The sequence below is a fragment of the Marmota flaviventris genome, chromosome 3, assembly GCF_047511675.1.
Source record: "Marmota flaviventris isolate mMarFla1 chromosome 3, mMarFla1.hap1, whole genome shotgun sequence".
NCBI classification, from domain to species: domain Eukaryota; kingdom Metazoa; phylum Chordata; class Mammalia; order Rodentia; family Sciuridae; genus Marmota; species Marmota flaviventris.
Genome location: NC_092500.1, coordinates 110,829,902 through 110,855,456, shown reverse-complemented (window position 1 = coordinate 110,855,456; position 25,555 = coordinate 110,829,902). Strand labels below are relative to the sequence as shown.

At 39.3% G+C, this 25,555-nt stretch overlaps 1 protein-coding gene across 1 annotated transcript in view; it reads left to right on the top strand.

The window, feature by feature from the left end:
• Positions 1-560: 560 nt before the first annotated feature.
• Positions 561-25,555, top strand: part of Nrg1 (neuregulin 1) — a 1,010,326-nt gene continuing 985,331 nt past the window's right edge. The window contains exon 1 of the mRNA XM_071609220.1: positions 561-1,308. Coding sequence (XP_071465321.1) covers positions 561-1,308 — 748 coding nt within the window. The remainder of the gene's footprint in view (positions 1,309-25,555) is intronic.

Sequence of the window (25,555 nt, the reverse complement as noted above, 5' to 3'; positions counted from 1 at the left end):
AAACAGGCTGGCGAGGCGCAGGGCGCTGCCGCCGCCGCGGCCACCCAGCGATTTCCAGGCACGCAACTCCGCCTCCAGGGCTCTCTCCCTCGCGCTCTCGCCCAGCCGCTAGCTCGCAGCCCCAGCAGCCGCCGCAGCATCACTTCACACAAAGGACTGTTACCCGCTGAGCAGCTCCTCCACCTCCACGTCCTCCTCCGGTGACAGCAGCCCCGACAGCAGGGCTTCGGTGCGGCGGCGGCGGCGCGGGGGGGACCTGTCACTCCTTGCAACCCAGGCGGTGGCAGCGCAGCGGCTTTTTTTTTTCTTTTAGCTTTTCTTTTTTTCCCCCCTTTATATCTCTTCGTCTTTTTTGTGGTTCCACCCATCTCTTCCCCCCTCCTCCTTCCATAAACAACTCTCCTACCCCACCCCCCCAATAAATAAATAAAAGGAGGAGGGTAAAGGGGGGAAGGAGGAGTGGTGCGGGGCGCGGGGGGGTTGCAAGGAAAAGGGAGGCAGCGCGACAGAGCCAGGCAGAGTCCGCACCGACAGCCAAGAGCCCGCACGCACCTCAAACCATGAGATGGCGACGCGCCCCGCGCCGCTCCAGGAGTGCTGGCCCTCCGGCCCCGCGTCCCGACTCGGCCGCCCGCTTGCCGCCGCCGCTGCTACTGCCGTTGCTGCTGCCGCTGCTACTGGGGACCGCGGCCCTGGCGCCGGGGGCGGCGGCCGGCGACGAGGCGGCTCCCGCGGGGGCCTCGGTGTGCTACTCGTCCCCGCCCAGCGTGGGCTCGGTGCAGGAGCTGGCTCAGCGCGCCGCGGTGGTGATCGAGGGAAAGGTGCACCCGCCGCGGCGGCAGCAGGGGGCACTCGACAGGAAGGCGGCGGCGGCGGGCGAAGCAGGGGCGTGGGGTGGCAAGCGCGAGCCGCCAGCCGCCGGCCCAGGGGCGCTGGGGCCGCCCGCCGAGGACCCGCTGCCCACCGCCAACGGGACCGTGCCCTCCTGGCCCACAGCCACAGCGCCCAGCGCTGGCGACCCCGGGGAGGAGGAGGCACCCTATCTGGTGAAAGTGCACCAGGTGTGGGCGGTGAAAACCGGGGGCTTGAAGAAGGACTCGCTGCTCACCGTGCGCCTGGGGAACTGGGGTCACCCGGCTTTCCCCTCCTGCGGGAGGCTCAAGGAGGACAGCAGGTACATCTTCTTCATGGAGCCCGATGCCAACAGCAGCAGCCGCGCGCCGGCCGCCTTCCGAGCATCGTTCCCCCCTCTGGAGACCGGCCGGAACCTCAAGAAGGAGGTCGGCCGCGTGCTGTGCAAGCGGTGCGGTAAGTTCCTCGCCCCTGGGGGCGTGCTTCGCGGGGCTTGGAGGGCGCGGTGGGCACCCGGATTCGACGGCTGCGGAGCAGAGGAGGTCTCAGGAGTTGCTGGGGTCTGGGTGGCGGACTCAAGAGGTCCTCAGGAAAGGAGATTTCACGGGTTCCACAGGCAGAGCCTTTTCCACGTTCCTGTTTCTTAGGCTTTGCCACTGGTGAAAGCCCAAGTTTGGTCCTTGGTTGGGGCTGCCTGAAACTTTTTAAACCTTTGGGGTTTGGTTCAACTAAGTAGAATCGAAATGTGCCTGCTGTTTTCTTGCCTGTGGAATATTGAATTTGGTTTTGGTTAGGAGCTGCTTATTATGCGCCCCTGAGTGGGGCTTTTCCTCTGAAGGAGAATGAGTGAGGTGGACAGGATTTTAACGCCTTCTCTTCACTTTTGAATCATGAGTGTGGAGATGAGATGGGCAGGGATTGTTTGTGTCCCTTGGGAATCCAGGCAAGGAAAGGACACCACTCGGAGATTTCTTTACGCAGGTGGCAGAGTTTTTGGTGAACTAAAGTCCAACAGATAGGTTCAATCTGTATCTTGTGTATATGTGTATGCAAAAGTTATAAAGTATTTTTTTTGGTGAAATCATCTCAAGAATTTTTGTTTTCTCAATATTTTGGTTTGGAGTATATTTTGGCACTTCAGTGAATCAGAACAGATGAACATAATTATGGAGCTTCACATGTAGGCCCTGAAGAAGAATTTCAGAAAAGAAGTTTAGCGGAGGATTTCCCAGACCTTTTCCCATTTTTCCATTGAAAAGTATTCTTCCCAGGTCTGCGTCATATTATCAGGTTTGACAAATTAGCTGGTAATCTAATTACATTTCTGAGATAGCCTGCATTTATGCCATTCATAAGATAATTTCTAGGATCTAAATATCTGTATTATTTCCTGATTACCATATAATCACTAACGCATAGCAGGGTTTCTTCTCAAACCATAAATTAACATGATTACACATTGCAAATTCTAACATGCATAATAGCTTTTTTCCTTGGTCTTTATATATCGGTCTAATAGATGGTTGGATTAATTGAATTTTCACAAAACTCAGCATCATGCTATATTCAGTATGCCTGTGATGCAAAGTATATCATTTCTTTTTAATTTGTAGCTAGTGAAGCCCAATTATTTAAATTTCTGGTTGATTCTTGTGTCCTGCAGTTAATTAATGTCCAATTATTTGGTTTTAGTGACAAGAAAGAGCAGTGTTCACCCACCATTCCCATATGTTAACAATGGACTTTGTGTGCCAGGGACCTGTTAAGATTGCACCACTGTGTGGACAGAAGCTGTTCAGAGTGGTGCTGAGGAAAACTGAGTGACGTTGGGATTCCCCATGACTGGCTGATAGATGTCACTGTAAAACATGGGAAGTGCTCTGCTGGGAGCTGACTTATTAGGGAACACAAAAGCTCAAAACCATTGTACTGCAGCTTATGTTATTCTGTTGTGGAATCTGCACAAAACCTTTAAGCCATACTATGGTCCAGTTTTCACATATTTTATTATATGTAATTCAGGAAGGATTTTGACTTTAGCCCTAACCACATGAGTTTGAAATCATTGACTCTACATGGTGGGAAGTTAATATAAAGGGGATTGTAGCTAGCAGTGATGCGTAGGATTGGGGGTGTATTACTAGATTAGCAATGGTGTTGGTTATGTCTTTTAACTAGAAACAAATGTCAGACTTTGGAGGTAAAGTTCTTATAAGCATTCAGAGAATGTTTGGACATGGAAAATCCATGTTGTCTGGAGAGGAATAATATTCTGTTTTGTGCTCCTAAGGGGAAAAAAATCTTCACTGAAGGTCGTTAGTTTTGTCCTTTTGTTTGCCAAAGGAAACACATAATTGTAAATTGTGGCATGTTTTAAAAATTGGGATTTTTAATGAGTTGGAAACCTCCCTGCATCTAATTGAGTAGATTACAAAATCACAAAATTACTGCTCTGTGTTTGTATAATTGTTGTGTGTGTTTGGTTATTTTAGTGTTATATAATTTAAGGTAGGGTAGTTAGTACATTAGACCTCAACTAATGGTTTAGCTAAGGACTGAGTGCTGAAAGTTTCTCTTGCATTATTGCCCACATAGTAATCATTGCAATAATGGAGGGGAAAAGTAAATAGTATAAGCTTTTTTTTTTTTTTTATAATGAAAACTCAGAAAATCCTTACTTGGATAATTGGGTGTAAAAGTGTGTGAGTGTGTATGTTTGAAAACTTGTGCATTCATCCAGTCTCAGTTTTATAGTCTCAGTTAACAATGTCTTTCAGATCCTACCATGCAAAGGAACACAGATAAGTGGAAAATATATATAAAGACAATAGGGGCTGATTTGTCCTGGTTGAGATGCTTCTGTGTGCTTCCAGTTAGAAGATTTCAGGAAGAATGATGGAGCAGAGGGCCCTTATCTAATGACATGAAGCTGCCCTGGGGGTGTGACGGTTGTGTGCAGGTTTGAGCCATGATGCTAGGCTGGAGAGGAATATAGCAAAGTCATTTTGTGATATCGTACCCAGGGGAACAGTTTCCAGATCTCGTGCTCTCAGCTGCAGTGTCATTTCCTACAAGTTGCTTACTAGTGTAGAAACTACACATGCAACAGATTAGTCTTTCAGCTTCCCTGAAAAAATTTCCCTCCATCGAATAGAAACTCCTGAGTAGTGTCTGTGTTTTAAAAAGCTCTTTGAAAAAAGGACCTTTTGAAACAGAAACTGTTAGTGTGTTTTAGAAGACAACATAGAATTTCATAGCTTGTTTGCTTTATAGTTAAAGTTTGTATAAATTACACATTCTTTACAGTTGGTTAAATTCTTCCCAGTCTTCCAGTCTTTACTTTTTTGTTGTTGTTGTTGTTCAGTGAATGACCTAAGAAACATTCTTGGGTTTTATGTTCATCAGAATGTAAAATAACTTGCTGTTTAATTAAATTTCTGATATTCAGGTAAATCATTGTTTGATGTGCTACACTTTTAGTTTTCAAAGTATTGTGGTTATACGAGGCAGAAATTGATTTCCAAAATGGAATAAAAATATGGATGCTCAATAACATCTACAATTGGGCTATGCCAGATTTCCATATTGATTATGTTCTTAACAAGCCAATCTAAATATTCTATATATCATATAACATTGGAATTAAGATCTATATGTATGTTGATAATATAAACATGTTTATCAAATATTTGTGATAAATGGCCCTAGCTCTTTCCAATATTCTCAATCACCATTTAATAATGTGGGCTGACCTTATGGTGTTATGAAAATGAAAAAAATGCTGCAGGGATTTTCCAGCCAGCATTGAAGAAAATTATTCTTAATAAAAGCTATATTAAGGAAGTAGCAATAGGAACAGATATGGCTTGAATGCTTGTATTTCATGAATACACATGTAAATGTAATTTCCCTAGCATTTGTGACTGCTCTCTTTAAACCTTATAAATCTTGCTGTCAAAAATCTATACTAAATTTAACTCCCTTCTATCAAGGAGAGAAACTGTACATGTATTTATTTATATTTATATTAAAAAGTGAAACCAAGATAGGTCATTTGGGAAAACAAATCTTCAGATTAAAAATATTTTAAAAAGAGAATTTAAATATCTGTGTTAGAATATTTTACTAACACGAGGGGATAGTCCTCATCAGTTGGGAGGGATCTATAAATCCTCTGAATCTAGGGAAAGTTTTACCATATGTCTTAATGCATTAGCGATGACTGGGAAGCTTAAATAATCCTGAGGATCAAAACAATGAGCTGTGTTTCCCCTGGCCTGTGTATTTATAGCAAATGAGAGCAAAAGACGTGATTGGGCGGGTTACTGCCCTTGTCAAATATAATCTATTCATTGTTCAGGAAATCTCTTTTGCTTCGATACCCATTTTCTTCCTGTTATTTTTTCCTTAATTATAAACATAACATTTTAAAATCTATTTTTACATTTCAGTGACAATTTATAAACTGGCCAGATGTTCAGAGATCTTCAAATGCTCATCTGCCCTTAGTATTTAGCAATACTTGGGTTTTTATGGTTTGTTTTTAATGGACTTAAATGATGAAAAAAGTCTCTAAATAGCACTTATTAAATGGATATCCTATTAATCTTATATAAAAATGATAATGATGAAGACAATAAGGATGTAATTAGTGTTATTAGTGAGTCAAGCAATTTGTTACCCCCCCATAAATGTGTAACATGACTTAGTCAAAGTTTTCATAACAAAATGAAAACCAATTTTTAATGTTCTTATTTCTAAGTAACAGAAATAGTTCTTGTGGACAGTTTTCAACCCATTTATGAATTTTCTAAATTTTTGCATGAATGTTACCCTGTGCTCTTATGTTGTTATAAAATTTAAGGTAAAATTAAAGTAACATGAAAGAATGTGTAATTTAGCTAGTTTGTCCCTATTGTCCCATAAATATCAGTCACCTTATAGTATTTGAACAGCTGCTTAGAGATATGTCTTGTATAAATGTGAAGTTGAATTATTGAGAATTTATAAGATAAGTCTTACTGAGTTGAGTGATTGCTCTAGTTGACAGGATGTGTTTCATATTGCCCAAGTTGTTTAGTGCTGTTTTGCACTAGAGGCAAACTTGTTTCTAAAAGCTTCTTTCCTTGATTTCTATCTTCTAATGATCCATAAAGGTTGAAGTAAATAAAAGAAATTTTAGTGAAGCTGAGAACTAAAAATGGGTTGACTAGTTATTTTGTTTTTGGCATAGATCCAACTGTTAGGCACCCATTTCCTCTAATAATAGGAGCCATCTAACCATCTTAGAGAGGGAGATGTTAAGTGATAATTTACCTTATTTTTTATTTTTTTTTAAGAAGGCTAGGGTATTTTTCCCTATGGAAAATAGTTTCCTAGAAACTGTTTCTTAACCTTGATCCTCTCCATTAGAGCTTAGTAAAATTTATGACTTTCTTTTCTTAATAACTAAAACAAAATAAAAAGATGAAGAAGAAATTTCATCCACAACTTGGATGGTACATGGGAGAGTGAACAAGCACTTCCTAACATATGTGTTTTCCCTTCATCTCTATTTCCCTTATGAAGATACTGCAAGGAAAGCCTTAGGTAAATGATGGGGCCATGAGTGGATCTCAGTCTGTGAGTATAGGATTGCTGTACATCATCACATTGACTCACCTTCTTTTGACATCTTGGAATTTGGCTGCCTGGATCCCAGTATGTTGGAAAACAGCAGTCTGAAATCACGGGACTGTGAATGCAAACAGTCTTTCTGTTCCTGATAGAATCCTCCTTCATCCCATGAGGACACAGATGGTAAGCTGCATTGCATCTCTAGTTCAGAGGCTTTTCCCCCAGAGCCCAAGACTCTGTCTTTGGATGTCTGCCTTGATGTGTTGGGAACTGTAAGAAAACAGCACAGAGTGGTGCATGATTTTAGAGGTGGCCAGATTTAGGAGGTAATGATAGGTTGAGAGAACCTAGAGGAGAGAATTGTTTCTTTTTCCTTTTGCTCTGTGATACCACAATATGGGAGCTGAACAGAGCCTAGCACAAGGGAACATGCCTGATAAAGGCACTGGAGTCTTGGTTGTAGGTGCATCCAGGGCATGGCAATACTAAGAGAGGCAAAACCCTAACTGCTTTACTAAATCTGGAAAGTCCTCAGCAGTATGCTGTTGTCCTAAAAGTTTGTCTCTAATCTGGAAATTGCCATTAAGGCAAAGGAAGATAACAAATTGAAGGCTCAACTAAAACCAAGTGATTTTAATTATTACTCATTGAGTTTGAATCTTTTTTGCCTTTATGATAGTTATAGCTTGCTTTTTTAAGGTGTCGATTAAATGCTCAGTAATAATTAATCAAATGATAAATGACGAATTACCTCACTTTGTTTTATAGTTGGCAATGACTGATCTAGGCAAACTTTGGAAAGGAGAAAAAAAATCCCTCTGATTCTTTCTCTTTAGGTCACAAACTTGATGAGATGTGTGTTTGTAGGAAGTAGCATGTGGAATAGTAACCTACCAAGACACTACTGCCTCCTCTTACTACCCAGAGCCTCACCTCTGGATTGATCTTTGGCCATCAAAGAAAGGTTACTGAATTTTCCCAAACTTCTTTTTCCTCAATTATGTTCAGACATTTATTCCATGTAGTTTGTAGCCAAGTGGGGGAAAATTTTCAGGGTTGTAAATACTTGAAAGTACACAAGAGATTTTGAATAGTCTATGAATCCCTACCCCTGTTTTGAGCCGACCCATTCCCAAATCATCCCAGCTTATTATGAGTACTTGACTTCAGTATGCAGAAGTGTTTGCTCTCCCTTGATCTCTCCTCACAGGTGTTTAAATATCTCAGTACAATAAGTTATACCTTATATGGAAATTCAGTTCTTGTAACTAAAGATGGAAAAAGCACTGCTTATATCCCAGAGAAGTAATAAAAAACAAAAGATTTTGGCTGAGTTACTTTTTGCTTACTTATCTTGTTTTTAATATCACGTCAGTTCTTGGTTACACAGCAGGTGGGACAGCACATGGCATTTGGGCTGTGATGAATAATGAGATCCTTTTCCTTCAGTTGGCCCTGGAGGCACTGTAGGAGAGAGGGCTTACTCCCAAAGCAGCAGATGCTGGGGTGGCATTTTCTCCCACCGCAGGGGGCCTCCCCTCCTGGCTGCACCTTTGTACAGAACTTGGTGGCCATCAATGAGGAGAAAATGGATGGCTGTGTCTGCATCACTCAGAATTTGTCTTAGACTTTGCCCTTGGGAGGTGATTCTGGCAGTGAGAACCCCTTTTCAACTTCCAGGATGGAGGGGTTTGGCTCAGAGTGGGTGTGCTTATTGTCCTGTCATTAGCACACCAGGGTCCTCCTGTGGAGATCATGTAGGCTCTTTTTCTTTGAAAGTCTGGAAATCTCTAGAACGCTCCTTTCCTCCACTGTCTTCCTTCCCATCTGCAGGGATGGGTCACATCTTGTTCTCACCTTCTCTAGCAACTTTTCTTTCATTGGAATGGGAATTTTATTAAAAAATTCTAACATTTTAGAATATTAAATTATTCTGGTGAGCATTTTTAAAAGTTTTGAAATTTTTACTATTTTATATTTTACTATAAAATTTACTATTTTAACTCTTTTTTTTAAAAAAATTTAGTTGTAGTTGGACACAATACCTTTATTTTATTTATTTATTTTTATGTGGTACTGAGGATCGAACCCAGTGCCTCACACATGCTAGGTGAGCGCTCTACTGCTGAGCCACAACCCCAGCCCTCTTTTAACTCTTTTTAATCACAAAATTGAACTTCGGTACCTATTAAATGCTAACTTTCTGTTTTCCCCCTCTTCCTCTCCTTTGGTAGCTGCCGCTCTCTACTTTCTTTGTGAATATGACTACTTTAGGTACCTCATTTCAGTGAGCTTGTACAATATTTGTCCTTTTGTGATCGGCTTATTTCACTGAGCACAATATCTTCAGGGGTCATCCCTGTTGTACCATGTGTCAGTATTTTGCTTTTTAAGGCCAAATAATATTCCATTATAAGTGTAAACCACCTTTTGTTAATCCATTTATCCATCAGGGTATGCTTGTGTTACCTCTATTTTTTGACTAATGTGAATACTGCTGCTATGAACATGGATGTATAAATATCTACTTGAGTTCTTGCTATCATTTCTTTAAGCTATATACCCAGAAGTTGAATTTATAGGTCACATGCTAATTCTATGTTTAATATTTTTGAGGCACTAACGTGAAGTTTTTCACAGCAGCTGCATATTTTATATTTCTACTAACAGTGTACAAGGGCTCTACTTTCTCCACATCTTCACCATGTTATCTTTTTCATTTTGATAATAACTATTCTAATGGCTATGAAGTGATAGTGAACAGTTTTATTTTTTTCTATACAAAGTTACTATGGCTGATTACACTGTCATTAATAAGAAACAAAAGTTTTCAGAAAACAAAGTTGTTCTCTATTCAACTCTTAATTTACATGACATTTAGGAACCTAAATCTGAATCCACCAAATAACATAATTTCAACAGATATTAGCTTAATAAAAATGATGAAAGGTTTAAAGAGTAAACTTGGCCTTGAAAACCTGAGAAACTCAATGAGCCTCAAAAAAATGGTATATTTATACTTGCTAACATTAGTCCAGAGAGGTGATTTGTCATATTTGAATACTATCAGAATCTTTTAATTGATTTTGCTCATTTATTAATTTTCCTTCCTAATTTCCTTGTCTGTATTCCTGTCCACTGCTCAGTCCCCCTCCTTTAAGTACTGTACTGGAATCTGAGTCATTCTAAAATGCTACTATGTTAAGCCTCTTTTTCTGCTCAGACTGTCTCTAGATGCACTATAGTTAACTATCCATCCTGACAGTCTATGTCTTCCTCATTCCAAACTGAGCCTTATCTTTCTCATCTTACTATTCGAACACTTTAATCCAGTCTAACTGCTCCATGAACAGGCCATGTGTTTTCCTTATTTTACTTCTTTTATGCAGGCCAATTCCTCTCCTGGGTCTCTTTCTTCCCTCATTTCTACCTGAGAAAATTCTGCTCCCCCTTCAAGGGTCAGCTCAAGTCCTATTGTCATGATGGTCCTCATGATGATTTCTGACAGAACATACTCACTTCAGCCTTTGAGCACAGAGCACCTTTTTACTTGTACTTTAGGTGATGATATTACAAAATTTCCTTATATTATCTTGTGCTTTTTATAATTTGTGTTTTTAAGCTTTTCTCTGTTGAGTCTGTTTTATTTAGTCAGCTGTGACTAAAAGACCTGACAAGAACAATTTTAAAGGAGGAAAAGTTTATCTGGGGACCCAGAGTTTCAGAGGTTTCAGTCCATAGGCAGCTGACTCCATTCCTTGACGCTCTAGGTAAGGCAGAACATCATGGCAGAAGAGTGTGGTGGAGGGAAGCGGCTCACATGATGATCAGGAAGGAGAGAGAGAGAAGGGGGGGGGCAAAGGCATACCCCCAATGACCCACCTCCTCCAGCCACACCCTGGCAGCCTTCAGTTACCACTCAGCTATCCCCCATTAGGGTATTAATTCACTGATTGGGTTAAGACTCTCATAATCCATTCATTTCTCCTCTAAACCTTCTTGCATTGTCTCACACATGAGCTTTTGGGGGACACCACATCCAAACCATAACATCTCTCTTGCCTTACCTGGGGTTCTGCACTATTCTTGTGGGCAGATGCTTGCAATGTCTTCTGTTTTTTTTTTTTTTTTTTTTTTTTAACAAATGAAAAGTATCTTATCCTCAGAGTCAGAACAATCTTTTTCACTTCAGCTTTGCAATTTAGTACCTGTAAAATTTGGGGCACCTATCTTTATTTACCAGTTTTCTAATATGCAAAATGAGAAGAGAGAACCAAGATGCTTTTCAAGGTCCATTCAAACAGTTCCTAGTTCTTATCTAAGAAATGACCCAAACATAGACTTCTGCTCCTGTTCCTGGAATTCCACCCTCCTCCCCAATTTCAGTGTTGTTCTGAGAGGAATGATCTTTGGAAAACAACTGTTGAACTTTTGGACAATTAGAGAGGAAAAAGAGAATGGGAAGAGAGGAAACCTTCAAGGGAACATGCCTCCTTTCTCCAAATCCCTGTACCTCCATTGTCATTTTATTAAACTGTCTACAAAAAACTAGCAGTTCTTTATGTTCACCAGCATCATCTTTACAAAAAGCAAAAACCATAGTCTCTGCAAGTCTTTCTTTGAAATGAGAAGGTATGATTAATAGATGAACCCCCAGCTGTAAACTTTTAGAACAAGGAAGTTCAGTCATTTGTTGTAACAAAATGAAAAACGATTCAAACTGTTTGACTAGGAATTTGTTTTAACAACATAAATGTGACAGTTTTAGGTTTTAATTACTAGCACTGTTACAGAAATGGATGAGGCTGGCCCAGAGAGTAGGAAGAATTTGATCTGCGGTGGGTTTGATGATATCATGGAGGGGCTTTCTGCCATGATGCAGAGATTAAGAGACCTTCTTTCTCAGCTTATGGTTATTGTGATTTGGGCCAGAAGAGGATACACTTAGTTCTTTTATGGGTAAATGGGGCAACAATGAAACAAGTTATCAAGTGAGGAATAATATGATCTGACTTTTTAAATTTCTGCATGAAGCACATTGGCAGCTCCTAAGCATGAAGGTCGGCCAGACAGGACTCAGTCAGGTTGGGTCCAATTTTTTTCCTTCAGTGTAACCTCCCTATGCCCCTGTGGACCCAGAGTCAATGTTGTTTATATATAGTGGCTTCACAATCTATTCCTCAAGTGCAGACCTTTCTTTTTGGCTCTAGATCCATATAGCCACATAACCCAGATGTCACCCACACACTTTATATTACATACATTAAACAGTATGTGCCAGTCTATCTGCACAACTGTGTACTAATAACGAAATTACTGTCATTAATGTTAAAATCACCACTATTATTTTCAGTGGCTTCTTTGGTCAACATTCATTTCATGATAGATAGAGTATTAGGTGCTGATATAAATTCACTTAACCTCTCATCATTGGATAGCATTAATGTTTTCTTAGTTATCTCAAACCAGAAACCACCTTCAGCCTTATTATCAGTTTGATGTCTGAATCCCATCGGCTCTAACTCAGATAACAAACCTCAGATTCCTCCCTTACTCTAACTCCAGTGTCTCTGTGATAGCTCCCATTCTTAGTGTAACAGCAATAACTTCTTATCTTTGTCCGTGCATTCTCCGCCTCTTGGTATGGTGTCTCTACTGTTGCTAGAGGGATCTTTCTAAAATAGAAAAGATCATACTATGCCCTTATTTAAAACTTCTGAGTTGCCATCAGGATAAAATTTACGTTCCATTGAATGGTACATAAGGCCTCTATCTACTTTTGCACTTTACTACCCAGTGATCCAGATTGAGTATGTCCTTCAGTTGTGAAAGTGAAATAAAACTGTATATCCATGGATTATTCTACAGAAGGAATATGATCACTCAAAATGTATTCATAGTATATTGCCATAGTATATTGTCAACTGTCGTCGTACAATATTTGTGTGATTTACGCATCTATCTCTATCTCTATCTCAAGTTTCTGTCTGACAAAAGAGAAAAAAAGAGCCTAGAATCCTAAATGGCAAAATATTAACAGCATTTACTTATGGGTATTGGGATTATTGATGTTTAAAATTTTCTTCATTTTATTTATTTGTATTTTCTAGTTTTCTTTTTTAGAAAACAGAAGCAGTAAATACTATTTTTAATACAAATACTGACTTGTGACAAGAACTATGTCTTCAGAACACTTTCTTTGTCATAACAGATTTATTAGGTAAGTAGGCTAGCTGATGTAGCAAATGGCACCCCAAATATGTAACAATTCAGGTACAGTAGTTTATTTCTGCCCAGTGAATGGATGGAACTAGATGTTCTAGTCTTTGCTTTCCTCTAAGTTCTGTGCTAATGACACCTGGAGCATAACTGAACCTCGCCATAGATAGACAAAATTGGTTGGAAAAAGCAGTGTTCCAATTTGTGATGGTTATTTTATTTTCAATTGCATACCAAATTTCTGAAAAGTAGACAAATGTGTTTTTTGCTGCCTCATTGCAACGGGAGAGCCCAATGTGCAGAACAGATCATAAAAGTACCTATGTTTATTGTAGATAAATAGCATATTAAACACATGCTCTTCCCTATGTTCAACCTAGCATTTTATGGGTGAGTTTTGCAGTAAATCTTTAAGGTATAATGCCCACTATATCTGGTTTCATTTGATATCAATGAAAATGAGGAGGGTCAGACGGCCACATCCACTGTGTTTTTCATTGAGTGTTTGGATGCCTTTTTGAGCTCCCTGTTTAACAAATCATTTTGATATAGGGTCTGGAGAAAAACTCTCAGGCTTTATCACTGCTGATTTAATTGAGTTTCATGATGCACATTTTTTTTTCTTAGTAGGATAAATTAAAAATGGCTGATAAAGCTGCCTGTAAAAGCAAAATTGTTAGGTTAAACCTGCCCAATATATTAAACATATTGATGAGTAATCTGTCCACTGTTTTTAATCACTTTTATTAACTCTCCAGTAGTTTGATTTCCAGTAACTTGCTAAATAACTGTCATTATGTGCTCAGTAATATTTCTCTTTAAAATACTATTGAAAAGTCCATGAAAATGATTAAGGTACCAATATCATCCACCTACCTCCTGTTAGCAAGAACTGCTGGTGATTTTATGATTAGTTGGGTATATGGTTGTGCTTCCTTTGTGCTACTCAGGAGGATAGGAAACCAATTCATAACAGGTGAACAGATAACGAATGGATTTGAAGCTGTGTAAAATAGTCTTTTGCACATTTATATCTTTCATGTTATTATTATAAAGGTCTTTAAATAATTTTTACTAAATATTGAGAAGATAAAATACTTATGAATTAGGTGTGTGTTGTAAAGAATAGTGCTTTTTTTTGCTATTTTTATTGGTTCTTTTTTTTAATTTTGAGAAAAAAAACAGTTTTTATCTAGACATGCATGCACAGAAAAGCATTCACTGTTTTCAGATAGAGGATTCAGAACTGTTACCACAATTTGACTAATTATTATTTTTTAGTTAGTATGTATTATTTTTATCATTTTAAATTTATTTATTCAAATTAGGTATATATGACATCAGAATGCATTTGGATTCATTGTACACAATTGCAGCACAACTTTTCATTTCTCTGGTTGTACATGATGTAGTGTCACACCACATGTGCAGTCATACATGCACTTAGGGTAATGATGTTCATCTCATTCTACCATCTTTCCTACTCCCCCGCTTTGCGCAAAGTTCCTCCATTTTTTCCCATGTTTCCCCCATTATGGATCAGCATCCACTTATCAGAGAGAACATTCAGCCTTTGGTTATTTGTGATTGGCTTACTTCACTTAGCATGATATTCTCCAACTCCATCCGTTCACCTGCAGATGCCATAATTTTAAGACTAGTTATATATTTGGTTGTGCTTTTCAGTTTGGTTTTTGTCATGGGCTATTTGGCTTTGTAAGGCTCTTGAGAACTAAAGAATAGCTTAAGTCTTTGTCATGCCTGCAGGTCAATAAGGAACATATTTATTAAAAGAGATTAAAAATTTATCATTAATATACCCCTTATCACTTTTTCAGTCAGTTTGCATGCCCCCCCAGTTCCATTCCTTCTTATGTTCCCACCCTGCAGGAGAAATTACAGGGATCATTCAGAAGGTGTTGCCTAAATAAATTATGAGAAATATGATATTGCTAAACAAATGTCAGTAACTAATAGAAAAAAAGCAGGGAATTCACTTAATTAGTTATTCAGCAAATATTTATCTGGTATCTATTGTTGATAGTCTCTGTATTGATTTCTGGGATGACAGTGATGAAAAAATTAGGGCCCATTCTTTTTATCATTTTTAATTTATTTATTCTAATTAAGTATATATGACAGCAGGTATAATTAGGTATATATGATTATATCTAATTAGGTATATATGAACTAATAAGGTAGAAAGATAGAATAGCTACACAAAGAATAACATTGTATATAATTACAACTGTACTATATGTTTTATGGGTAAAGTACCAGGGTTATCTCCACAACATAAAATAAAAGAATCTATCTTGGTCTGAAAGATTCAAGAAGGTCTTCTTGAGAAAGAGACATTTCTGATAGGTCAAGGATGACAAACGGAAAGGAGGGAATTCTAGCCCTGAGGCAGGTGAGGAATAATTACAGTGAAGAGGGCAAGAATAAGGTCTAAGAGGCAAGGAAAAGTCAGACCATTCAAGACTTTAGGATTCTGGACTTTGTGCTAAAAGTAAACAGAGGAAACTACTGGAGTTTTATTTTTATTTATTTTTATTTTTTAAGCAGTTTTCTTTTTATAATCTTTACCACTGGTTGCCTTGTGGACAGTGGACTGGGAGGGACTTAGGGTCCATGGGATGCAGATAGGACTCCAGGTAGGGCATGGAGCCCTAGGACAAGAAGCCAAGGATTTGAGATTGTTTCAGAAGCATCTTTTAGTTTTGGCTCTGAAGGGGAACTGCTTTCAGAGGGAGGTGGAGAAGATGCCTTCCTGGTTTCTAGAATGAACAAATCATGTGCATGGTAGTTAATGAGTTGGGGAAGGAGGAGGGCTCAGTTCAGTGTGAAATGAAATGTTAAATAAGCCCTGGAAGGTATATAGAGCTGGAGATGGGCAGTGAAGTGAGGGTTGGATCACAAATGTTGCAGTTATGAACAAGGATGTGATATTTCTATTTCCATGGAGTAGATCAGATTGCTTAGAAAAGAGGGTTGAGGAGTGAGGAAAAGGGAGTAGAAAATTAAGCATGAGGAATAGCAACTTTAAAGTTGAGACAAGAGAGCAGACAGAGTGGCCAGAAAGGGTTAATTAGGGAAGGGAGAGGAAGGAGGCCTGGGGATGTGGTTTCCTGATGGAAGAACTGTGTCTGAGTCCCTAGAGTGTCCGAACTGGAAGATGGGGGAAAGGAGAGCCAAACCTAGCATTTTTTTGAGTGCTCACAACTGCTGGACACTTTATACTGAAAATTACACATTGTAGTTATCAGCAGGGAGGACTTACAAAGCAGTTTTGGCCAATTGCTGGGGTGGAGCCCAGGTAGGAGTGGGTTGAAGTACTTATGGCCAACCTCTGGATTATTAACGTTGAATTTCAGCAATCTTTATTTATTTGAACATAAGGAACAGGAAAGTATTTTAAGTACTTAAAGGTTTTTTTTTGGGGGGGGGGGAGGATGGTATAAGAAGAATATATTTGAGAGATCTTTATTTGTATAAAGATAAGATCTTTTAAAAAATGATCATAATTGATTATGTTATATGTACTATTATTAAAGTGTTGCTGAAGGTCACCTTTTTATCTGTGTATTTTCCCTCAGCTAAAAAAAAAATTCTTTCTTATGTATCACATAAGCCCCTTCAGTGAAAAAATTAACTGTTCAAATTTTTCTTGACACGGTGACTTGAGAACTAACTACTGTCTCTATAGTTGATACCCAGGTTCTATGAGAATATAATGCAGTGTCACATAAGTACTTGTGAAGTGACACCTATCAATCTAATTTAAAAGAATATTTGAATCAAAAGGTCCTTGAATCACATCTTAGATTGACACAGGAGCTACCTTTACCGGGAGCTATGACTGAGCATTTTAATGAGCAGCAGTCAAGAAATTCAAAGTTATTATTCTGATAGTAACTGAATGCATTTTTCCTGCCCGTCTATATGGAGCCTTTTTATTGACCTAGTAAGCTGTTGAATTGATGCATTCTAGCTATTATTTGCATAAGGAGTTTGAACCACCATGGGAAGAATGATTTTGAATTTCCTGCTTTCATTTGTTTACTTTCTGAGCAACAATAGTATTTTCATGGAAGGTTTGTTTATTTTTACATTGAGTTTTCCTAATTTTGATACAGTGTAAATAAACTGGGAGTTCTATTTTTGAAGTCCACACTGCACAAGTAAAAGGAAATGAGGGAAAGAACAGAAAGGCCATCTCCAAAACATAGGAAGAAAATTTCTGAATCCTTGGACCTCAGCTCCTCAGCCTAGTTAACTCTGGAGAGCCATAGATGAGTTATTGAACTAGGTGTTCTGATCTTGGACACACCAGTGGTTTGCAAATGGTTTGCATGTCAAAATATGGAGATTGCTGCTAGACTCTTGGAGAAAATAGTAACCCATTTGGTCCAGGGTTTGTCCTGATAATCTGACTTTTTGAAACACTTTTGGTGATTTTAATGTGGTTTAGGTTTGGGAAACTTTGGATTTTTGTCTTTTTCAACTAATAAAGTTGAAACTTCTCTGAAAAAGAGGGCATGAGTAAGAAATGGAGAATTAGAATTTACTGAGTTTCTATTATGGGCTGTACATTTTTACATATTTTACCTCATTTATTCCTTAACACTATCTTGCAGGCTATATCATTTTATTCATCTTATTCCAATTTTAACTCAAGATTCAAAAAGGTTTACCAAACTTTAAAGGTCATGCAGCTGCTGGGAGGCAGAACCTTTATTTGTATTCAGCTCATTTGATGTACTCTGTTAGAATCATGTCGAGGTTCAGAACAATGCATTCTCATGGAATTCTAGTCGCACCATCACCTGGGCCAATTTGTCTTGCCTCTCACTTAAAGTATACCCATTGGCAAAGGTAGGCTTTCCTATTTAGGGAGTATACATGTGGATAGCCAAGTGGGAGGACTGGATATGTTTTAAGAGTATTGAAGTCAGATGTACTTGGACAAACCTATGTCTTCACAGTATACAGTGAACATGCTATTATTGTGACCAGAGATGACTTTCTGTCTCTCAAAGATCTCTACTAACAAGTTCATTAATTATCTGAATGAGGAAATACCACACACTGCACATAAAGAAATGAGACATGATGGGGCCCAATAAGAAAAATTCTGGAGTCTGGAGTGGGCTTAGCACCATGCTGCTTAAGGGCAGGTCTTGACTTCTAGATCTCAGCCTATTACTTGTGATTTTGGCAACATAGCTTGATGTTTCTAAACTTTAGTTTTCGTTTTCTGTTTTTAAAATGAGAATAATATGTCTCCCTTAGAGATGAGTGCATGCCAGCTGAGATAATGTATGGAAAGCACCTCTGTCCTCTTAAGGGCCCTGTTAATATTAATTCAGAGAGGCAAGAGGCAGCTTCCATCTGGGAGTGTCCCAGCAGAGGTGCTGTTCCCTTTGTAGGCTGACTCTAAGCAGCAGGGAATAGTGGGGCTGGAGATACAGAAGAAGATGGCAACAGAGGCAGGAACAGAGAGCTGAGCCTCACCAACTTGACTGTTGTGCTTGCCATTCTCTACCAACCAGGGAATTCTCTTAATGTATGTGTCGGAGTCCTTTAAGAGTGCTGCTCCAGGTGTGGTTTGCAGAGCAGCAGCACCAACCTGGTGCTCATCAAGGCTGCAAATTCCTAGGGCCCCTCCAGACTCACTGCTCTCCAGGTGTTTCTGATGCTCAGTGAAACTGAAGAAGTGCTGTTTCAGCAGGCATATGCCCTCAGTGGTGGGGAAGAGGTTTGGTCAGAGGGGAGCATTGTCTAGGCTCAGTCATACAGGAATACCATGTGTGACAGTGGCAGCTGCAGCAGCAGATGAATGACACTGAGAGTGGAGGAAGAGAGACAACAAGAAGAGGAGAGAAGACTTTTCCTAGAAAAGATACATGGTAGCACACTCCTTTCCACATGGACTCCAGGACATGGCACCAAGAATGAGCAATACTAGAAAAACCAGAAAGGACTCTCTTCAGAATAGCTGGCATTCCAGGAGAAGATGTAATGCAAGAAAGGAGGTGAGGGAGTATGGACTGGGTCTTACAAAGAGGACAGACGAGACCTTTCTGAACCCCTTGCCAAGCCATGAGTGATCCCCAGTAACGACACAGTAGGATAGGTGTCCTTGGAGAGAGGAATCAAAATGGCCTGGATCCCAGAATGACTCGAAATGAACCATCCAGCACATACAAGGGAAAACAAGCAAACAAAAAACCAAGACCCAATGTTCCACATTTTACGTGCCTAACTGGAACGCAGCGTGGTTGCTCTAACACTTTGAACTCAGGGCTTTGGGAGGATTTCCCATCTTGGTGTGTGCTCTGTGGAACTAGGTTGAGAAAGCAGAAATGTTGCATTTATTAGAATATCTTAGGGAAATGGAGCAAGATGAAAAGCAAACCTTTTGTAGCTACTAAGACAAAAAAGGAATATACTGCTGCTTTCTGTCTTCTCTGTACTAATGATAAGGATTTGAGCTTGTTTAGTGTGCTTGTTCTGTGCTAGCCCTTCTTATAGGTTATATCACAAAATCCTGATCATAATATAGAGTTTGGTATTGTTATATCCATTTTACCAATGAAACTGTTCCAGAGCAGTTGTAGAATTTGCCTCAGGCACACAGCTAAATGCATGGTGAAGTTGGCAGACAGAACCAAGGTATACTCGTTAGGAAGTATCTTTATGTAGCCAGGCACAATGGTGCCCATCTATAATCCCAGGTTCTCAGGAGGCTGAGGAAGGAGGATAGCAAGCTTAAAGTCAGCCTGGGCAATTTAGCGAGATCCTGTATCAAAATGAAAAATAAAATAGGAGTAGGGGTGTAGCTCAATGATAGAGCACCCCTGGGTTCAATCCCCAGTATCCCCCCTCCCCACAGTACCCTTTTGTATTGAATGCAGGCTCCCTGTACCTGATTCTTAGGGGAAAAAAAAGTGAAATGCAACATATGTGATGACCATTTTAATGTAAGTAATAAAAGTAACAGTATTCATTCCTTGCCCTCCCTAATTCAACAAGTACTTATTGATTACTTAGTACTCCTGGCTTGCTATGATTGATTATTGTTCTGTGAGATCTGGAGAAGTTTGAGGAATTTATAACACAGTTGGGAAAAAGGACATGGTTATGCTCTACCAGAATGAAGCCATCATGTCCTACAAAGGGAACAGCACCTTTGCTGGGGCACTCCCAGGATATCTCTGACAAATTTGAGACAAAACTTTGGGGGTAGAAGAACTACATTTCATTTTGTATTTACAGATTATTAAATTCATTTGCAGAATGTGTTGCCTATATTTATTGTGAGTTGGAGAAACAATTAGAACAAGGAAAGTCTTATCAATTCTAGATATTTGCCCCTTTCGGGGGGAACTTCTGTGCTAATATAAACTCACCTGCCACTAGAAATAATTAGCCTTCACAAAAGAACCCCCCCCCATGAAAGAATGAAGGAAAGTTTGTATCTGATTTCTTTTGGGATGAAAAATGTCTATCACCTGTTTTTCTTGGAAGAAATATAATTTCTGTTTTAGTAGGAGAAAATAGAATTAATACCCTGACTTGAATTCTGTTATCAGAAGCATAGCTTTGTCTTTATCTTGAGGTAAGGTTTTTCTTATATACTGTTGGGAGCCTATAGTGACATAGTCATTTTCTGATATTATTTGGCCAGCATTTATTCTTTCAAATTCATGTCTCTGTTCTCTTATAATTGTGTTTGCATTTTTTATTACTAGCATTTAATAGCGACCACCCATTAAAACTATTGCAGTCCCTAAGTATATTATAAATTTATCTGACATGTTATTGCTTTTGGATTATAAGCTGGAAAATAATTAAAATTCTTGTTCTTGTTGTAATGCTATTATTATGATGATTTAGTATTTCCCCAAACAGTTTATATAATTTGGTTGTTTTCTTCATTTTTATGTTTCTTTGTTTGCTGGACAGGATATTTAATAGTTATTTTTAAAAGGAATAAACTCTCAGAGCTGTTGGTTTGAGAAATCCTTTTACAATGCCATACTAATCTATTTAGTTCTCAGACATTTCTTAGTAGATCAAAGGAATTTCCTGGCCACTCCCAGAGGTCTGACTGACTTTTATCTGTCTTAATGAAGGTAATTAAGATTCCTCAGCTTACCCGCATCTGGTCCTGGTCCTGAGTGAATCAGTCCCCAGAAGAACTTTGGGAGAGGAGTACCAACAAACAGAACCAAATCTCTAATGTTATTTAATTTCAGTATGTGTGTATTAAGGTAGTTCTTGCAGTGTGAGGCCAAACTGCATAGCCTAGACTTGCCAATATTTGAAGAAACATATGGGTTCTTCTTTTTCAACTCAGATAATTATTCTCATTCCTGTGTCATTCATTCACTTATGATGGATCTGCAACACTGCGTAGACATATAGGAATGAAGCAAATAGATCTTCAACTAGTAATCCAATGCTCAGCATGTTCACTGTATCATTGATTTTCACTTCTAGTTTTATAGCATATGGCTTTATAAAAATTATTAATTAAATGATATGTTCTGACCTTTTCTAAGCAATGTCCTATGGATGGCCAAAGTTTCAAATCATCTACAACAAAACATTAAAAGTCAATGAAAAAGTCTTTGATGTACTGTTCTTAATCTCCATATCCATCGTCATTTATTGAATAAATATGCGTGGAGCACTTATTATGAGCCAAACACTGCAAAATGCTACAGATACAATGCTGAATAAGGACCTTGTTTTTATGGTACAAATTCACATGTTACAGTCTGTCTACTCAGCCAGTCTTTTAAAGACCATCTTTTCCTAAAGCAGCTTCTGAAATTAAAAGGAAAAGAATCATTTTAGGATTTAATCTGAGTTTTAGTCCTTTTCCTGATCACACAACAGGACCTGGGAAAACAAGGAGCAATAAGAGCATTGCTTACTAAAGCATAAGGACTTCCATTACAGGGTATGGGTGGGCACTTTCAAGACAAATTAATCCATACAATTAAACTGTTCAACAAGTGGACAGAAACAGGTAGCCTCTGAGCACAGGGGATATTTCCAGATTGTCACAACACTGACTTATCAAGAGTTCTAAGTAGCATTCAAGTATCCTTTCCCATAAATTTTAAATTAAAAAATATAAATTAATAATAGGCAGCTAACTGAAAATGAGCTATCCTTTAAAAAAATAGCATTTGTCCCCATGAATAAAGGACTCTGGAAAATGTTAGGAGAAAGTCATAGTTGATTTAACCCAGGGTGGTTTCTAGCATTGTTTCAAAATGATGGAAAAAGATGTTGAAGCCTTTGCATTTTCAATGCCTGTAAGTTTTACCTGGCTGCCTTGCATTCCTGGATTCTGATTTGGTCCATTTCTACCTCTCATTTGATATACTAATGTCTGAGTGCCTTCGTGTTCCAGGACCTGTGCATATGATGCAGATGCAATTGCAGTAAGTCAAGGTTTTCATCTTTTAGGGTCTCCTTTAGCTCCTTCCTGCCAGCTTTGTGACAGGTGCTGATGGAGCCTCACATGTGTCTCATGGTACAGGATGATGTGAACAAAAATCCTCCTCAGATTTCATCATCACTTCTGGGATGGAATGGAATTTTGAATGTTAGAAACACTTATAGGTCAGAGAGACAAAGCATATCAAGAACTTGTTGGAATGTGGGAGGAATAAGTAAGGGAATCCTTTGGGTGCCTCTTCTCCCACCCTTCCTATATGCTCTCCCCAAGATGGGACAATTTGTCATGTGATTGATCTAGGCTGTCATTTGCTGGGCCTTCTTTCCTTCCTGTGGTCAATCATGGAAAGGCTTGGGTTTCCAGGGATGGGCTACTGTGCACTGTAGGCCCACTGGTCCTTTCTGCCCACTGTGTGGATGGTACACTGGGGGGTGGGGGGGGGGTGGGATCTGGATGTACTGCCTGTCTGCCATCAGCTTGGTTTGGTGAAGGGGCTGTTTGCTCCAGGGACCCAGGGCAAATTGAATTGGAAAAGTAGGAAACCTCATTTAGTACTTATAGCTACACTTTATGCCCAAGCACTGTGTACCAAAGAAATTCTAGATTTGGAAGTTGTCAGATTTTCAGAGCTTGTTCAACTGTTGATGGAAATGATGGTGATTGTTCTATTTGATTCCATCAGTAGGGAACTTTAGAGAGGAATGGAGATAAGGGAGAAATACAGCATCAGTACCCTTACCCGTATCACCAAACTACCAGCACTAAAGAGAGTCCAGTATTATCGCCCTTACTGGGTATTGGGTACCCATGACTCATTTACCTGTGGATGATGGCATATATTCGCCTTGTTTTCCTAGTTAGGTTATAGGTAGGAGATGTCAAGTCTTCACACAACTGGGAATTCCCACAAAAGGAAGGCATCAATTAACCAGTTTTATTTTTCCACTCCACAGTTTGATGGGTTTATTTGAAGAAAGAATTATTTAAATGAGTATTGAGGATTAACTCAATATAAAGAATCAGGAGCTACCCATTTATAGAGTGGAAGAAAGGTTAAAAATCTGAGGGAGGAGGTATAGTTGTTGGTGAAAGTTTGCTGAGAAGTTGCCTGGGAACTTATTCAAGGCCAGGTGGAGGGATTGTTCTACCAGTTAACTCAGAGTCCTTCTAGCAACAGTCTTCATTGTACGTAAATTCTCTTTAATCTCTTAAAGGGATAGTTAGTATATTTTATATTTAATTCTATGTAGTGCTAAGAAGAAGAAGAAAATTCTAATGTTTTACTAGACTCACAAGTGATGAGACCCCAAAAGAACATAGGCTGGTGTGGGAGGGGAAAGAAGATTGGTTGTAAAAATCAGGCACTGCAGTCAGTAATTTCTATTGCAGAGAAAAAGAATAAGGAAAAACTAAATTAGAGTATGAATGAATTAAGGTAACACACCCTGCTTGGTCCTGTGGTAGATAAAATGATATAGAAATAATGGTCAGTAATCAGTGGGCTTATAGTTTAGTTATGGAGGTATTTGATCCCAGGAAGATAACTACTTCCCAAAATTATTTTTGGCAAAATATCAAATGAGCAGGTCATGGGTAAATAATTTAAGTATTCTGAGGAGGTGAAGCTCTCTTCTTCTTGGAAGGGTCATAAGAAACTTATTTTCAGGGAATACTGTTTTAACCAGGTTTGTTTGTTGTGTGTGTGTGTCCAAAATACTGACAAGAACAACTTAGAGGATGAAAAGTCTATATGGGGCTCATGGTTTTAGAGCTCCCAGTCCATAGATCACCAATTTCATTGCTCGGGCCCAGGATGAGGCCCGACATCATGGCAGAAGGGCCCAGCAAAGGAAAGCTGCTCAGCTCAGGGTGGGGTCAAGAAGCAGAATGGAGGGCCTGAGGGGCAGCAGTCAGAAGAGATCAGAGAAGATGTACCCTTCTAGCACACACCCCCAGTGACCAGCCTTCTCCAGCTATGCCCCAATTGCCTACAGTTACTATCAGGCCATTCAAACTAGGGTATACTGATTAGGATACAGCTGTCATAATCACTAACTTTTTCATCATTAATGGTAAAACTCAGGACTGGATTTTAGACCTAGGTCTTCTGGCTCCTTTCAACATCAACTTGCCCTTATGGCTTTCTGTGCAAAGGCATGGTCTGTGAGATAAGAAAGCAAAAATTTTGTACCCAGGATGGAAACTTGATGAAGGTAGTGAATTTAGAAAGCTTGACTTGGAAGGAATCAGAGACCAAAGGAACCACTGAGGGAATTCCAGGCAGAGTGGGCTCTATATTTTAGATATCTTTTAGAGAGAAAAAAACTATGGAAGGAATGCTAATGTAGACTTGGCAGAAAGGTTTATTTAGCTTGTAGTTTTAAAAACTTGATACTTCCAAAGTATAGATATTCATTTGAAAATCAATGATTAATATAATAAGTCTTTATTTAGTTTTTCTCTTGTTGATCAATATAGAAAGCATAGGCTTTCTTCTTTTAAACTTTTTAATTCTTATGGCTTTGTTTTGTTATAGTGCGTTCATTCTGGATGCATTAATGAGCTGATGTGATATGACCCAGGGCTCCCATCTGTTTAATTTTGCTAATTTGCTCCATTTTCAAATGAGTTTCCTTTGCTGCAAGAAGCAGCAGCAGAGCATGAATACTGCTGAAAGGAATTTTGGTTACACCTCTACTGCCACCTCTGGGGCTCCTGGATAATTCTCTTATCGTCTTTTTGCCATTTGGGAATGCAGCCACATTGTTTGCAATTGAAATATGGTTTTTAAATGTGCCTCCCACTGTGTTTTTATAGAAGGAGAGCCTCTTCTCCTGGAAAATAAAACACCATTGATTGAACCAAGAGCCCTTGGAAAGGGCTTTAAGTACTACTGCTTTAATTGCAAACTTCAGGACAAACCCAGGGCCCAGGAGCAGCAAGCTGCTAACCTTGGGCTGTTGTAAAGACAATAGTGAAGCTTTTGGATGTAGGCAGCAGCAGTTGAGAGGAGGAGGGCTTGTGGGAGGCATTGCTTTCTTCAGGATTTGAGCTTTTCATTAAGTGCAGGATAGGGGTGGGGCAAAGCGCTCCCTCTCTGATTTGTGTTTCCTGGGACAGTTCTAAGAACAGGGGCTCCAAGGCCTCTATACTTCCTACCTGACATTGACTAGAGGAAAGCGGGGAGGAGGTCTAAATTTTGCAGATTAGAACTTCTCAGGAAAATAGCTGGCTGGGAAAAACAAAAACAAACCCAAATGTTCTGGCTTAGTCCTTTTAACATGGTACTCTTTCCCTACTTTTATTCTGAAGAAAAAAAAAAAGAAAAGAAAGAAAGGAAAAGACTAGTGTTTCCCTTCTCTGGCAGAACACACACAGAAGAGTTGT